Source organism: Coenobita brevimanus, chromosome 69 (assembly GCF_032717465.1).
Source record: "Coenobita brevimanus isolate Jiangsu-jjx chromosome 69, ASM3271746v2, whole genome shotgun sequence".
Taxonomy (NCBI): domain Eukaryota; kingdom Metazoa; phylum Arthropoda; class Malacostraca; order Decapoda; family Coenobitidae; genus Coenobita; species Coenobita brevimanus.
This window is the reverse complement of record NC_137022.1, coordinates 3,637,848-3,651,622: the sequence shown is the minus strand read 5'-3', so window position 1 is coordinate 3,651,622 and position 13,775 is coordinate 3,637,848. Positions and strand designations below refer to the sequence as shown.

Genomic DNA, 13,775 nt, shown 5'->3' with positions numbered 1-13,775 from the left:
AAAGAAACTAGACAAATAATGTGACCACCACTTCGCACTCATTCTGCCTCCCCTCCCTCACTCCATCCCCGCACCATCATTAGTCTCCCCACCGACCCTTCCTTCTCTCTCTGGCCCCTCCCTGTCAGCCGCTCTTATCCCACTGTAACTTGCAGCGCATAAATGAGCCAGGGTACGGGAGGATAGGTGGTTATTCATGACCCCGACTGTACCAGTCAATCTTGTCACCACATTCCTTAATCTTCTCTCTCTCTCTCTCTCTCTCTCTCTCTCTCTCTCTCTCTCTCTCTCTCTCTCTCTCTCTCTCTCTCTCTCTCTCTCTCTCTCTCTCTCCTCCCCAGCTCTACAGAAGCGCGGTGCGTCCCTATTAGGAAAGGAAGCAGCCTTGATCGTCCCTTCGGGCACCATGGCCAACCTTATAGCCGGTGAGTAGAGAGAGAGAGAGAGAGAGAGAATTATGATAATGTTGTTGGGATGTAATAGGTTTGTCAATGAAATAAAAGTAATTTTAAGAATCATAACTAAGAATAACTACTGCATCAACAACAAAATGACAATAATAATAATAATAATAATAATAATAATAATAATAATAATAATGATGATGATGATGATGATGATAATAACAATAATGAGAAGAAGTACCGGTAGTAGTAGTAGTAGTTGCATCCATAATAATAACAATAATGATAATAATAGTAATAATAATAATAATAATAATAATAATATCCAAAACGACTACAATATAATAATAAAAACAATGACACTACTACCACAATAACCACTTCTACTCCTCCTTCTCCTCCTTTTATTACTACTATACTACAACTACTACGACCACCAAACTCTTTATAATAATAATAATAATAATAATAATATCCAAAACGACTACAATATAATAATAAAAACAATGACACTACTACCACAACAACCACTTCTACTCCTCCTCCTCCTCCTTTTATTACTACTACTCTACTACAACTACTACGACCACCAAACTCTTTTTTCCTTTCAGTCCTGAGTCACTGTGAGAGGCGAGGTTGTGAAGTAATATTAGGAGACCTGAGTCATATACATCTCCATGAACACACTGGCACTACACAGGTTAGTTCATGAAAGATTTCAACATGCATGATAATGGAATATCTGATAATAATAATAATAATAATAATAATAATAATAATAATAATAATAAGTAATCAGAATAAGCCGCTGTATTGGGAAATCAATCATTTAAATGTAAACAATATATATATATATATATATATATATATATATATATATATATATATATAAAAGTTTGCAGACTTTACTCAAATTCAGCTAGGAAGAAGGGACCTAAAAGTAATGTTGTCACTGTTGTTAAAGCCAAGTAGCAATCACATAATGCCTTTTTCAGGAACTAAAAGCTGCTTTGCATTGTGAAAAAAGAAAATAAATATATGTAAATAATATTTTCCTACGACATTGATAATTTTTTCTTATTGGGTAATAATTAGCACATTTTTTAAATTATTTTATTGTTACATGTTTTTTACTGAATATTAAATTTACCTAAGTGTAATTTCCTTTAGTAAATATTTCCATTGTTTATAATCAAAAATTTGAAAATTATATACATTTTTTTCACAAAAAATAATTCCTGAATTGAAACATTAGCCAGATCTCCATAAATTATAAAACAATCATTTCTCAGCATTCAAAGACTATTGAGAAATTACATTCTGGTGTCATCATCTAAATAATCATCATCTACACCATCTGCTGCCTGTAAGCTCCTGCAGAAATGTCTACTTCCAGCAGAAATCAGAAAAACGAGATCAATCAGGTCCTTCAGCATTTTAGGCGCAAGTTTCCGTGGTCCGTCTTCTAGTTGTTTTATAGCATCCTCCCTAAGACTCTGGGGACATTGGCCTTTGTAGCACTGAAATACCTATATTTTACAAGCTCCCTGGTACCCTTATCTCCATATGAGCAATTTTTGACATTGGCCCGTCTTGCACTCAGCCCTAGATATATACTGGTATATATATATATATATATATATATATATATATATATATATATATATATATATATATATATATATATATATATATATATATATATATATATATATATATATATATATATATATATATATATATATATATATATACCCCTCTCAAAGTCAAGTGGCCACCCCTTACGGGATTATGGCGTCTGGCAATATATATATATATATATATATATATATATATATATATATATGGGTCGTCAACATATGACAACAGTACGATCAGTATGCATCACTGAGTTTCCAAAATAGTATTGAAAGCGTAAGGTATTTAATATGCAAAAATATTTTTTTTCTTACTTGACGGAACCGGGCTAATCACAAGTTGAATACTCAGTCGTGACTGCATGAAATTCGATAACCCTTAGGTATGAGGCAGGAAATGGTGTCCTTGGTTACTAGTGAAATTCATCCTCCAATGTAGGTACACCTAGCCATCACATGAGCTGAAAGGGGATAAGGATCTTTACCAGGTTACAGTAAATGAGTCCCCCTGGTTTCTAATCAAATCAACCCTCCAGTCTGACTACCCCTTGCCGTTACCTGAGCTGAAAGGGGGTTTAGGATATAGAGCAGATTAGAATAAATGAATCTTCTTGGTTACTAGTCACATTAACCCTTTAGTCTGACTAAACCTGGCTATCAACTGAACTAAGAGGGGTTAGGGATCTTTGGGAGGCTAGATTCACATTCAACATGCAAGATGGAACATCCAGTTTGTGACTTTCTATTCAAGACAAGTCATAAAAGATTCATTATCCAACTAAGTTCTCACTCCAGTATAAGGAAGGAATAATGAAGAATTATCACTAAGTCATCATATGGCTGTATGGCACTGTAGCAGTAGGGGGAAAATAAAGGCCGGAAGAAACAACGAAATATTATCAAGAAGAGAGGCAGGACAGAAGACTTGACACGTAGGACAGAAGAGAAGAGAGATAGGATAGATGAGCTGAGAGGCAGAACAGAAGAGCAGAAGAGGACAGTAAGGAGAGAATGACTGGAGAAAAAAAGACCCCTTTTAGTCGCCTGTTACGACAAGTAGGGATACTGGGGAAATATTCTTTACCTCCCACCTTCTCCCCAGGGGGGGACACTAATACGAGTATAAAGCTAAGTAATCAAAACATGAAAATAGCAACACAATATGCAACATTCAATTTGCAATTTAGTAATCAATATAAGGTACAACCTACTCAATATGCAACAAAGTATTCACTTTAAATATTAAGACAAGTAATGAATACATAAACTTGGCTCATTTAATACCTAATATCCAGCACTCATTGGCAACTTAGTATGCGGTGTTATAAAATATCTATTGTGCAACTAAGCACATTAACATAATGCTGACTGAGTATAAAGATTTTACTCTAACTTGGCGTAAAATTGCCATCTCCCCATCTTCGGTTCTCAGTCACAGCAGTAGGTTAACAGAAAATAATGCTTATCATGAAAAAGTGTTGTGGAAGGGATGTAGAGCCGTATCATTGCCTGCTATCAATCTGTCCTTCTACCCATCCATCCACCTCTCCTTCACCTAACCCTCCATACTCCACAGGTAGGTTCAGTTTACCCAAGGACCTTGCGCAACCAACCAGACGGCACATTCAACCTAAAGGAATTCCTAGAAGCGGTTAGATCAGAAGACTTCCATTCTTCGAGAACTGCGCTTGTTTGTATTGAAAATACGCACAGTATGGCTGGTGGTAAAGTGTTGCCTATGGACTGGATGGACGAGGTAGGGAAATAATTGTTGTACTGGTGGTGGTGGTGGTGGATGGTGGTTGTGGTGGTGGTAGTAATAACAAAAATAATAATAATATTAACGATAATAATAATAATAATAATAATAATTACCTGTTGTCAGACTCCTTAATCCCGTAAGGGGTGGCATATAATAATACTGGAGAGAGAGAGAGAGAGAGAGAGAGAGGGCAGCTCTCAGTCAGGTCCCTTTCCCCCAGCTTTCTCTTTTCACTTCATTTAGTGCTAGTCACGAAGAGGTGCTACGGAAAGGATGTTGAGCTGTAACAAGAGATTAACACCAGAATAGAGTACCAGTCACGAAGAAGTGCTATGAAATGAATGTAGAGCCGCAGTATTGTCACATTCTGCCACTAAGCTAACGGGAATAAGCTGCAAAAGGACAAAAATTTCGGCCTACAGTTTGTTCAGTTTAACTTGGTGAAGGTTTTTGTCCATTCGCAGGATCTTTCTCGTGGTTCAATTGTCAGAATAAGACAGTAATACGGCCTAGCATCTTTCCATAACACTTCTTCGTGACTATTCTCGTTTTACTGAAACATGAACAAAAAGTGTCATCTCTCCATTTTGAACGCTGAGTTGTAGCAATGAATTAACACCAGAATATAATGCTGGTCATGAGAAAGTACAATAGCTTTTTCTATTTTATTTTCCTTTTTTCCCAAGATGAACTGAGGAAGGAAAAAAATAAAAACAAATGGTGCCAGGCACAATAAACTTTACCCGACAGCAGTTATTTTATAGCTGTTAAATACTGACTCGGTACTGCCATTTAGTGTCAATACACAGGTAAAGTAATGGCGCAGATGTTTGCAAATTACACTCTCCGAAAAACAATAATCTTGCGTTTGACCTTCCAAGGTCACTCAAGGTCAAAGGTCATCCTGCAAAATGAAAGACCATATAAGATTTCCTATATTTTGCTAATAGTGGTGGGTGGGGCGCTCACCATCCACTCACTCGATGCAGCGCTGCTTTGGGTGTCTGCCCTTTCGTCTCTTCCTTCCTTCCTCTTCTTTCTTTCCTTCATTCTTTCCTCTCCCTTCTGCCTACAGGTGACCTTACACTCTCTATTCTGTCTTTCTTTCCTTCATTTTCTCCTTTTCCTTTTGCCTATGGTTGACTACACTGATGGTTGACTACACTGAGTGACAAGCCAAATGGTGTCCTGTACACCAGGAAACCATTTACTGCGCTGGGTAATAACCATATAATCAAATTATGGCGCCTGGTGGTTAGTGAGTAATTAAGGCACTCCAATCGGGTTGAGCCAGTGCAGGTTTATATCCGAGGGATGGTTGGAGTTTATTTGTTCATGCAATGGCACTCAGGGATGAGTTAGGCTGGTCACTCTCATCTTAAATGTCAGGACCATTTTGCCTATCCCCTGGCTCCTATGATCCTCATGGGGCAACATAAGTTTGGATGATGGATGGATGGATGAAAGCAAATATCTTTATCTTCAACGAGTTTCGAGTTATAACCCCCTAAAGATCTGTGATCTTGAGTTTGACCTTTCAAGGTCACTTTCGGTCAAAGGTTATGGTACCGATTAAAAATCCATATAGGACTTCCTATATGTTGATAGCAGTAAATGTCTCTCTATATTTAACCAGTTTCGAGTTACAGCCCTCTGAATATCCGTGACCTTGAGTTTGATCTTTTAAGGTCACTCAGAGTCAAAGGTCTTATCTCCAAATGAAGGCACATATTACGAGTTCCTGTATGTTCATTACAGTAAATATCTCTATTTTCAACAGGCAGTTATAGCCCTCTGAATATCCGTGACCTTGATTTTGACCTTTGAAGGTCAAGCGATTACTATCAAAATTTAATCACTTTCTTTTGGGGCCAGTGCCCACATATCCTGAGAGTTTTATGTAATTTCAATCAGCCGTTTTTCCGTAATGTTGCTAACAAACAAAGAAACAAACAAACTCGACCAAAAACAATACCTCGCCGGACTCCGTCCGGGCGAGGTAAAAATCGATACACAAGATTACAGGTATCCTCCATTCAAAAACAATCTAAAACAGTTGGACTTGAACTGCCGCAGGTTGACATTTGGGATGAAACTATGAAATGCGAAAAAAAAAAAAAAAAAAAAAAAAAAAAGGAAAAGAAAGAAAGAAAGAAAATCTGGCTAAGTTCTGGTGAAAAGTATAGCATCATACTGTAGCATTAATCTCTTCCAGACATCAGTATTCAAGATGAAGAGATGGCATTTTTAGCCCAGTCTGAAGTGAAAAGAGTATATTACGAGAGGGACCCCATAAGGCGCTCTCAAAAGTATATAGGTTGCTGGTTCATTTGGGCACACAAACCCCCCGCCATCACAACAAGGTGGCTGCCATGGGGGGGAGAGGGATTAGTGTGTGTGTGTGTGTGTGTGTGTGTGTGTTCTGAGTCACTGTACTTCTGCTGAGACACTACACTGGTTAAGTTGGCAGGTATATGGGTTAGCGGGTGGGCAGATGGATGGACTGTACATTAAAAAAAGTAGTCCACTAGGGGGTGTGGCCATGATGAAAATAGGTTAATGGTAGACAAGTTCATCAATAAATGATCTTGATTTTTGCTCTGTTATCTAGTTTTTGTTTTTTTCATGGAGGGAATAATTTGCTGGCTCCTGGCCATTGGTTTCTTCTTCCTTGAATATAAAATATCAAATCCATGGTGAAAATAAAAACATGAGTAAAATACAAAACAAAAAGGTGCATGGGGAAAACAGATCCATGACAAATATTAGTCCATGGGGAAAACAGGTCAATGAGGGAAAAGGGTAAATAGGTAGGTGGGAGGCTGACTCCTAGGGGCGTAGCCAGAGCCAGGACTTTGTGTTAGTACTTATGTAATGACTGAATCTCATATAAATCCATTTCGACACACAGCTTGGTGCCATGTGCAAGAAATTGAACCTGCCTATACACATGGATGGTGCCAGACTTCTAAACGCATCTGTAGCACTAAAGGAACTGCCCTCTCGTATGGTCAGAGATTGTACCTCCGTTAGTCTCTGTCTTAATAAGGGTCTAGGAACGCCTGTTGGGTCTTTGTTGGCAGGACCTTCTGAGTTTATCTACAAGTGAGAAATTTCTGTAACACGTTTGTTCTAACCTGGTAAAGACTCTAACCCCCTTCACCTCAGTCGGTCACCTCAGACTGGGGGGTTGATTTAACTGGTAACCAAGGAGACTTTCAGTAAAGGTAGGAACTGGTTTGGTAATCAAATAGTGGATGAGTGGAATAGGCTACCTGCTGATGCATTGTAGCTGATGCTCCTTCCAGTGTGAGTTTCAAGAACAGGCCAGATAAACGTTTGACAGGCAAGGGTTGTATATGAATTCTCCTGCTTATTATTATTTTTCAAAGGTTTCGCGACGATAGTCGCTGTTTTCGTCGCCCATTTCTATAAAACTACCCATGCCAGTTTTTCTATACTGCTTTGTGTTCCTTGTCACTTATTCCTGCTAATTTTGGCTTGAGGATTTAATTGACAGGAAAGCTTCTTTGTAATGCTTTTCATTTTTGTCATGTGACAACTGATGGCCTATAGTAATCAAGGAGACTAATTCATAATTCATTGTTCATACTTCTAAGATTTCATGTAGCCACAGCTGAGTAAAATTGCAGGAATGGTTCACCTTCCCTGGGCAAAAAACAGGCTGACTATACATATCAGCCCATTTCTTCCTTTTTCTCTGCGTACCTTTGTAACATTCAATCAAACATTCCATTTGCTTATCAATATATTATCTAGCTATCTTTGTTATCTAATATATCTCATATTATCTATCTACACAACCATGTACCTATCGACGTTTCAATCCATATCACACACAGAGCACGTAGCATACGCCAAATGTTGGGTGGTGAAATGGGACAGCCTGGAATAATAGCTGCACCGGGACTTTACGCCCTTGATCATGTCTATCCACGTCTCCATGAAGACCACGAACATATACAGATCATTGCAAGAGGTGGGTGGTTGTAATATGTGTTCTCATGTACTAGCTCATGTTTGTGCACTGTATCCATAAGTGGAGGTGCTTTGTCTTTCATGAACTGGCATATTTTTGGGTACTTTGTCTATTCTACGAAGTGCTTGTATGTCTTTTCATATGCTGTCATTCAGCCACACCCTTCACCTGTTCTGTGTGTGATTATAGTGATGGTAACAGGTCCTTTAATGTGAATCTAATCAACAGACCACATCCTTCCATGCACCCAAAACGACATGAACACACACACACACACACACACACATATCAGGCAAATCTGACCAAACTGTGGAGAACAAGGACAACAGATTCTGAGGAAACTTATTCGCTTCATTATTTGAAATCATCACCAACAACATCAGAACCTCCTTTCTCACCTAAGTTTAGGGTGAGGAAGGGTTCCGAAAAAAAATATAAATATATATATATATATATATATATATATATATATATATATATATATATATATATATATATATATATATATATATGTATATATATATATATATTGCCAGACGCCTCAATCCCGTTTGGGATGGCCACAAACAAATCGCCTCCACGTCGTCCTGTCCCCCGCCATTTCACTGCCCTGCTCCCAACTCACACACCCCTCTCTCATATACCTCTCCACCCCATCCCTCCATCTCATCCTCGGCCTCCCCCTCCCTCTTCCCCCCTCCACCTCTCTCACATACACTCTCTTCGTCAGTCTTTCACCCTCCATCCTCTCCACATGGCCAAACCATCTCAGTGTGTTCCTCATAACACTTCCTATCACATCAACACCACAACGCTCCTTTATATCCTCATTCGTCAGCCTGTCTCTCCATGTAACTCCACAGGTACCTCTTAAATAACTCATTTCCACTGCTCTCACTCTTGACTTGTGTCCTTCCAACAACGTCCAAGCTTCACTTCCATACGTTAGAGTTGGTATCACAATACTGTCATGTAGTAACTTTTTCACTTCCATGCTCACTTCCCTGTTTCTTATCACTGCTTTCAAAGAACCAGCAACCTTTCTTCCCTGATGTACCCTTTCAAGCACTTCACCCGCCAAACCTCCATCCTTACTCATCACACTACCCAAGTACTTAAACGTACTCACATTTTCCAATTCCTCATCATCCAACCTCGCTGTACATTCACTGACTTCATCTCTCTCAAAGACCATCACTTTACTCTTCCCTACATTCACCTTGAGATTCCGTTTCTTGCACACCCTCCCAAACTCATCCACCAAGCCTTGCAGCTCCCCTTCGTCTTCACTCATTAACACAGTATCATCTGCAAACAACAGTACAGGGAGTTTCCAAACACTATCCTCTCCCACCAGGGCCACTCCAACATCCACTACCCTACCTTGTACCTCTTTTATTACCCCATCCATGGACAGATTGAACAACCATGGAGACATGACACATCCCTGTTTCAACCCAACTTCCAAAGAGAAAAATTCCCATAGTTCACCATCCACACGCACTGCAGCCTTAGCACCATCATACATACTCTTTACAGCATTCAGCAAGTTCCCATCTACTCCATATAGTCTTAACACTTTCCACGATCCTTGTCTATCCACCCTGTCATATGCTTTCTCCAAATCCATGAAAGCCGCATACAACTTCTTTCTCTTCTCTAGAAACTTTTCCACTAAAGATCTAAGAATGAATATCTGATCTACACAACCTCTTCCCTTCCTAAAGCCTCCCTGTTCTTCTCCAACTAATTCCTCTGTTCTTTCTCTAACTCTGTCACTTAGTATCCTACTATACACTTTTCCTATTATACTAAGAAGACAAATGCCCCTATGATTACCACACACTTCTTTTTCCCCTTTTCCTTTGTGCAACGGAATAATTATACCTGACTTCCAATCCTCAGGGACTCTACCTTCCTCTCAGGCCAATCTGCACATCTTCCACATCCATTCTACTACTATCTCCCCCCCCATGCTTCAGCATTTCACCACACACTCCATCAATTCCTGGGGCTTTCCCCGATTTAACTTTCTTCATTGCTTCCACAACTTCTATCCTACTGATTTCTTCCTGTCTTCTCACCTCCCTCCTTCTCCCAGCCATTCCACAGCCACTTATACTCGCATTACTTCCATCCTGTATGTTCAACAATTCCTTAAAGTGTTCTCTCCATCTGCTCACTTTTTCTTCCTTCTCCACTAGTAATCTACCATTTTTATCTTTCACTCTCCTGCTAACCTCACTTCCACCCTGTCTTACTCTCTTCACCTCTTTCCAGAACATTTTCTTACAGTCCCTCCACTTTACACTCAAATTCCTTCCAAATTCCTCATCCACTCTCTTCTTACTCTCCCTTACTAATCTTTTCACCTCTCTCTTTCATTCTACATATAACTCTCTCTTCCGCCTCTCAACTTCTTCCACGCCCCTATTTCTCATCCATTCATTGTATGCTTTCTTCTTTTGTGCCACAGCCTGTCTCACCTCTTCAGTCCACCACGCTGTTCCTTGCACCCCCCTCCGTCTTCTCTTCCTCCCACACACCACATCACATGCTGCACATATTTCTTTTGTAAATATCCTGCACACACCTTCCACGTCCCCCATCTGCTCCAATTCATATTTGCCCAATCGTTCCTCCACTTCTCTTTTATACTCTGCCTTTTTCTCATCCTCTTGTAACCTTTCCACTCTCCTTGCAACTACTCCTTCCTCTCGCCTTTCCCTTCTTCTATTCCTCCATCTTACTTGTATCCTAATTCTGGCCACAACCAAGTAGTGGTCAGAAAGTCCACTCCCCCAACCTCTATAAGCTCTTGCATCCATTACACATCTTCGCATCCTTTCATCCACACACACATAATCAATCATTGCCTTCCTTTCATTCACTTCACCATCCACCCTTCTCATCACTCGCCATGTATACCTGTGGATCATTATATGCCTGAAGAGGGTATTGGCTATCACCAACCCCCTCCCAGCACAAATGTCCACTATCGCACTGCCATTCTCATCTATGGCAGCAGGCACGCCCCACTCACCAACTATTCCATCCACCTTCACATTCCCTACTTTACCATTCATATATGCTGTATATATATATATATATATATAGCTATATAGATATATATATATGTCTATATATATATATATATATATATATATATATATATATCATCATCAGCCGTTGAGGTCCACTGCAGGACCGGCCTATCCCTACCGAAGCAGGGACGATACAAGCCAATGTATCTCTACCCAGTGGCTTAGGCTGTCTGGTAGAGACTGTATGTAGGGTGAGAAGTGCTTGTAAGTGTAACTGTAGTGTTGTAGTGGCTTTGGATGTGTGTGTAGTCTGTGAACCAAGTGTAATCGGCCCGCCTTAAGTCGATTGGGTGCAAGCATACTAGTATGCGACACTGGTTCAACCACAGCACCCCTTATGTCCGCCAAAGTAGCAAGTGGCTAGGTGAACAATTCCCAAAGTTTTTACATCTCGTCCACCAGCGTGCAAAACACACTGTACCACTGTACCACAGAGGCTCCATATATATATATATATATATATATATATATATATATATATATATATATATATATATATATATATATATATATATATATATATATATATATCACAGGAAGGACTAATAATTTTGCCTAATTACATGGGTAGCACTGTCATTCACTCACCACTGAAGCTTGCAAAGCTCTAACTCCACTTCACAGGCATAAATATTGGTGAAATAAACTTTGGAATTTTAGTTTGGCTGACCAAAGAATTTGATCACACGAAACCTTGAGTTTTAATGTTAATGAAAATCAGACAAATAATCAAGATATCAGTTAATCCGCATCACCAGATAAGTCTCTCTAAATATATGTATGATCATTTAGCACTAGAATAAAATGTAAGACCTAAGAAGTCTTGGATCAGGTCCGAGAAAATGACCTCAGTGATATGGGTCTGGAGAGAGATGCTTCCAGAGACTGAGCTACTACATCCAAGCATGTTAAAAAGCAATTTAAAAAAAGAATATGAAACAAGTGTTCTTCTTTTCAGGGGTTACCAAAACAGAGTCTAACATACGCAACCAAGGGAGGTTTTCCAAAGATGCATGAATTTTTCCCAACTAGTGACATAAGGCATGTTCCCAACTTAACCCAAATTTGTCCCTACTAATGGCATAAGATAAAGAGGGTGTTCCTAACCTGAATTTGTCCGTACTAATGACATAAAATAAACAGGATGTTCCAAACGTACCCTGAATTTGTCCCTATTTGTCGCATGAAATAAAGAGGATGTTCTTAACTTGACCCAACCTTCCTTGACCTAATGTGAGCTTATCTTTGTCAGCTGTGGCGGGGTGTGGCAGTCCAGCAATAACCTGTGATCTTGAGAGTGCCCATACCAACATTCTGATGCTGAACTGTAACATGGCATATCTAACACCCCAGCAGCTGTGTCAGAGGATGGAAGAGGTGAGGTTTACTCTTTGGCTTTAAAGTAACAACAGTATTCCTAACCCATGAAGAGTAATTGCAGCTTTAGCCATTTGCAGGATTTTTTGGCAATCTGACTCCCACAGTATTCAAAGGATTACTGTATTATGGATTATATTTTAGGTAATGACACAGTTTTATCTGATGGATTTAGTCTGAAGTTGTCCTCCTCCAGCATTCCACCATCCTCTTTTAAGGGGATAAGGAGGAGTCTGAGGGATGTTTATATTGACCGGGCAGTGAAGCCATCTAGTTATAATAGTGCCACCATATGAAGGCATCCCTCAACATCACCTACAATCCGCAAATCTCAATCACCACTTGGGTACCTATGCAAGACCCTTACTCCTGTTCACACATCACTTAAATCTTTGGAATTCTGGTTCAACCTCACATGCAATACCATTTGTGTATAATACTCTGCATTTATTATATGAAATGCACTACGCAAACACCAGTGGGAATCAATTAATGAATCTGGGCACTTCATCCATTGGTGCCAAAATTAATATCATGGCTAGTCCACACAAACTGGGAAATGCAAGAAGAAAAATAAGACAAAGAACATACCATTGACTTAAATGCCATGTGATAGCCTACTGAGAGGTAACGGATAACAGGGACTGAAATTAATAGATATTGAATTTGGCTCTCTCTTATTTTGTTTTTACTTTTTCTTTGATGGATCAGTCTTGCAGGCTTCTCACTTTTGGTTCCTTCTTACTTGCATAAATACATAAATAAATAACAAAGATCTAAAATACTTAAATGATGATACACCAGTTCACCACACAATCTAAGATTCATATACGGTATTTTATAAATCTGTGGGGTAAAACCATTCCACTGATTACCCTCCAAAGTAATCACAACCAAGCCATACATTCCCTTCCATCCCCCTAAAAAAGTAAAGTGGACCTAAAGTCATAAAATCAAGCTGCAACATTGAAGCTGAGACTCATCTCAAACGATTAACCTTTTATATAAAACCATTCCATCAATTACCCTACAAAACTCATCACACGCAAACTCTTATTCCAGGTAACTGAAGAAGAGATGGCAGTTATGGGTGAGCGTGTGGTGGCAAAAATGTCACCCGTTAACTTGACCACTGTGCGTTTGGTCACACACCTCAGCATCACCCCTGAGGACGTCAAGGCACTTGTGGTGAAAATGGTGTATGTCATCAAGGAACTGGGAAAGCCTAAATCTACCTAGGAATGTGGGCAAACGTAACAAATAAAAGAAAATTGGTTATATATTCTTATGGTGTAGTCACAAAAAAGGAGCTTCGCCATATGGTATCTAAGGTAGGCTATGTGTAACATAAACTAGATCTGAAAACCCTAAGGTAACTTCTTCACCAACAAGATCTGAAGATAAAGGTGTTGAAGAATGCATGTGTAATTTTTACGTCTGTCTGTCTGTCTCAGTAACTGCCTAACTGTATGTTTAACTGTAACCATACGG

General features: G+C 39.3%; 1 protein-coding gene across 1 annotated transcript in view; it reads left to right on the top strand.

The window, feature by feature from the left end:
• The window catches only part of LOC145406050 (L-allo-threonine aldolase-like), a 36,156-nt gene extending 22,633 nt beyond the window's left edge, over window positions 1-13,523 (top strand). Inside the window, exons 3-9 of the mRNA XM_080277237.1 lie at window positions 342-425; window positions 1,016-1,104; window positions 3,618-3,797; window positions 6,715-6,908; window positions 7,667-7,803; window positions 12,160-12,284; window positions 13,347-13,523. Coding sequence (XP_080133363.1) covers window positions 342-425; window positions 1,016-1,104; window positions 3,618-3,797; window positions 6,715-6,908; window positions 7,667-7,803; window positions 12,160-12,284; window positions 13,347-13,523 — 986 coding nt within the window. The remainder of the gene's footprint in view (window positions 1-341; window positions 426-1,015; window positions 1,105-3,617; window positions 3,798-6,714; window positions 6,909-7,666; window positions 7,804-12,159; window positions 12,285-13,346) is intronic.
• The last annotated feature ends 252 nt before the right edge of the window (window positions 13,524-13,775 follow it).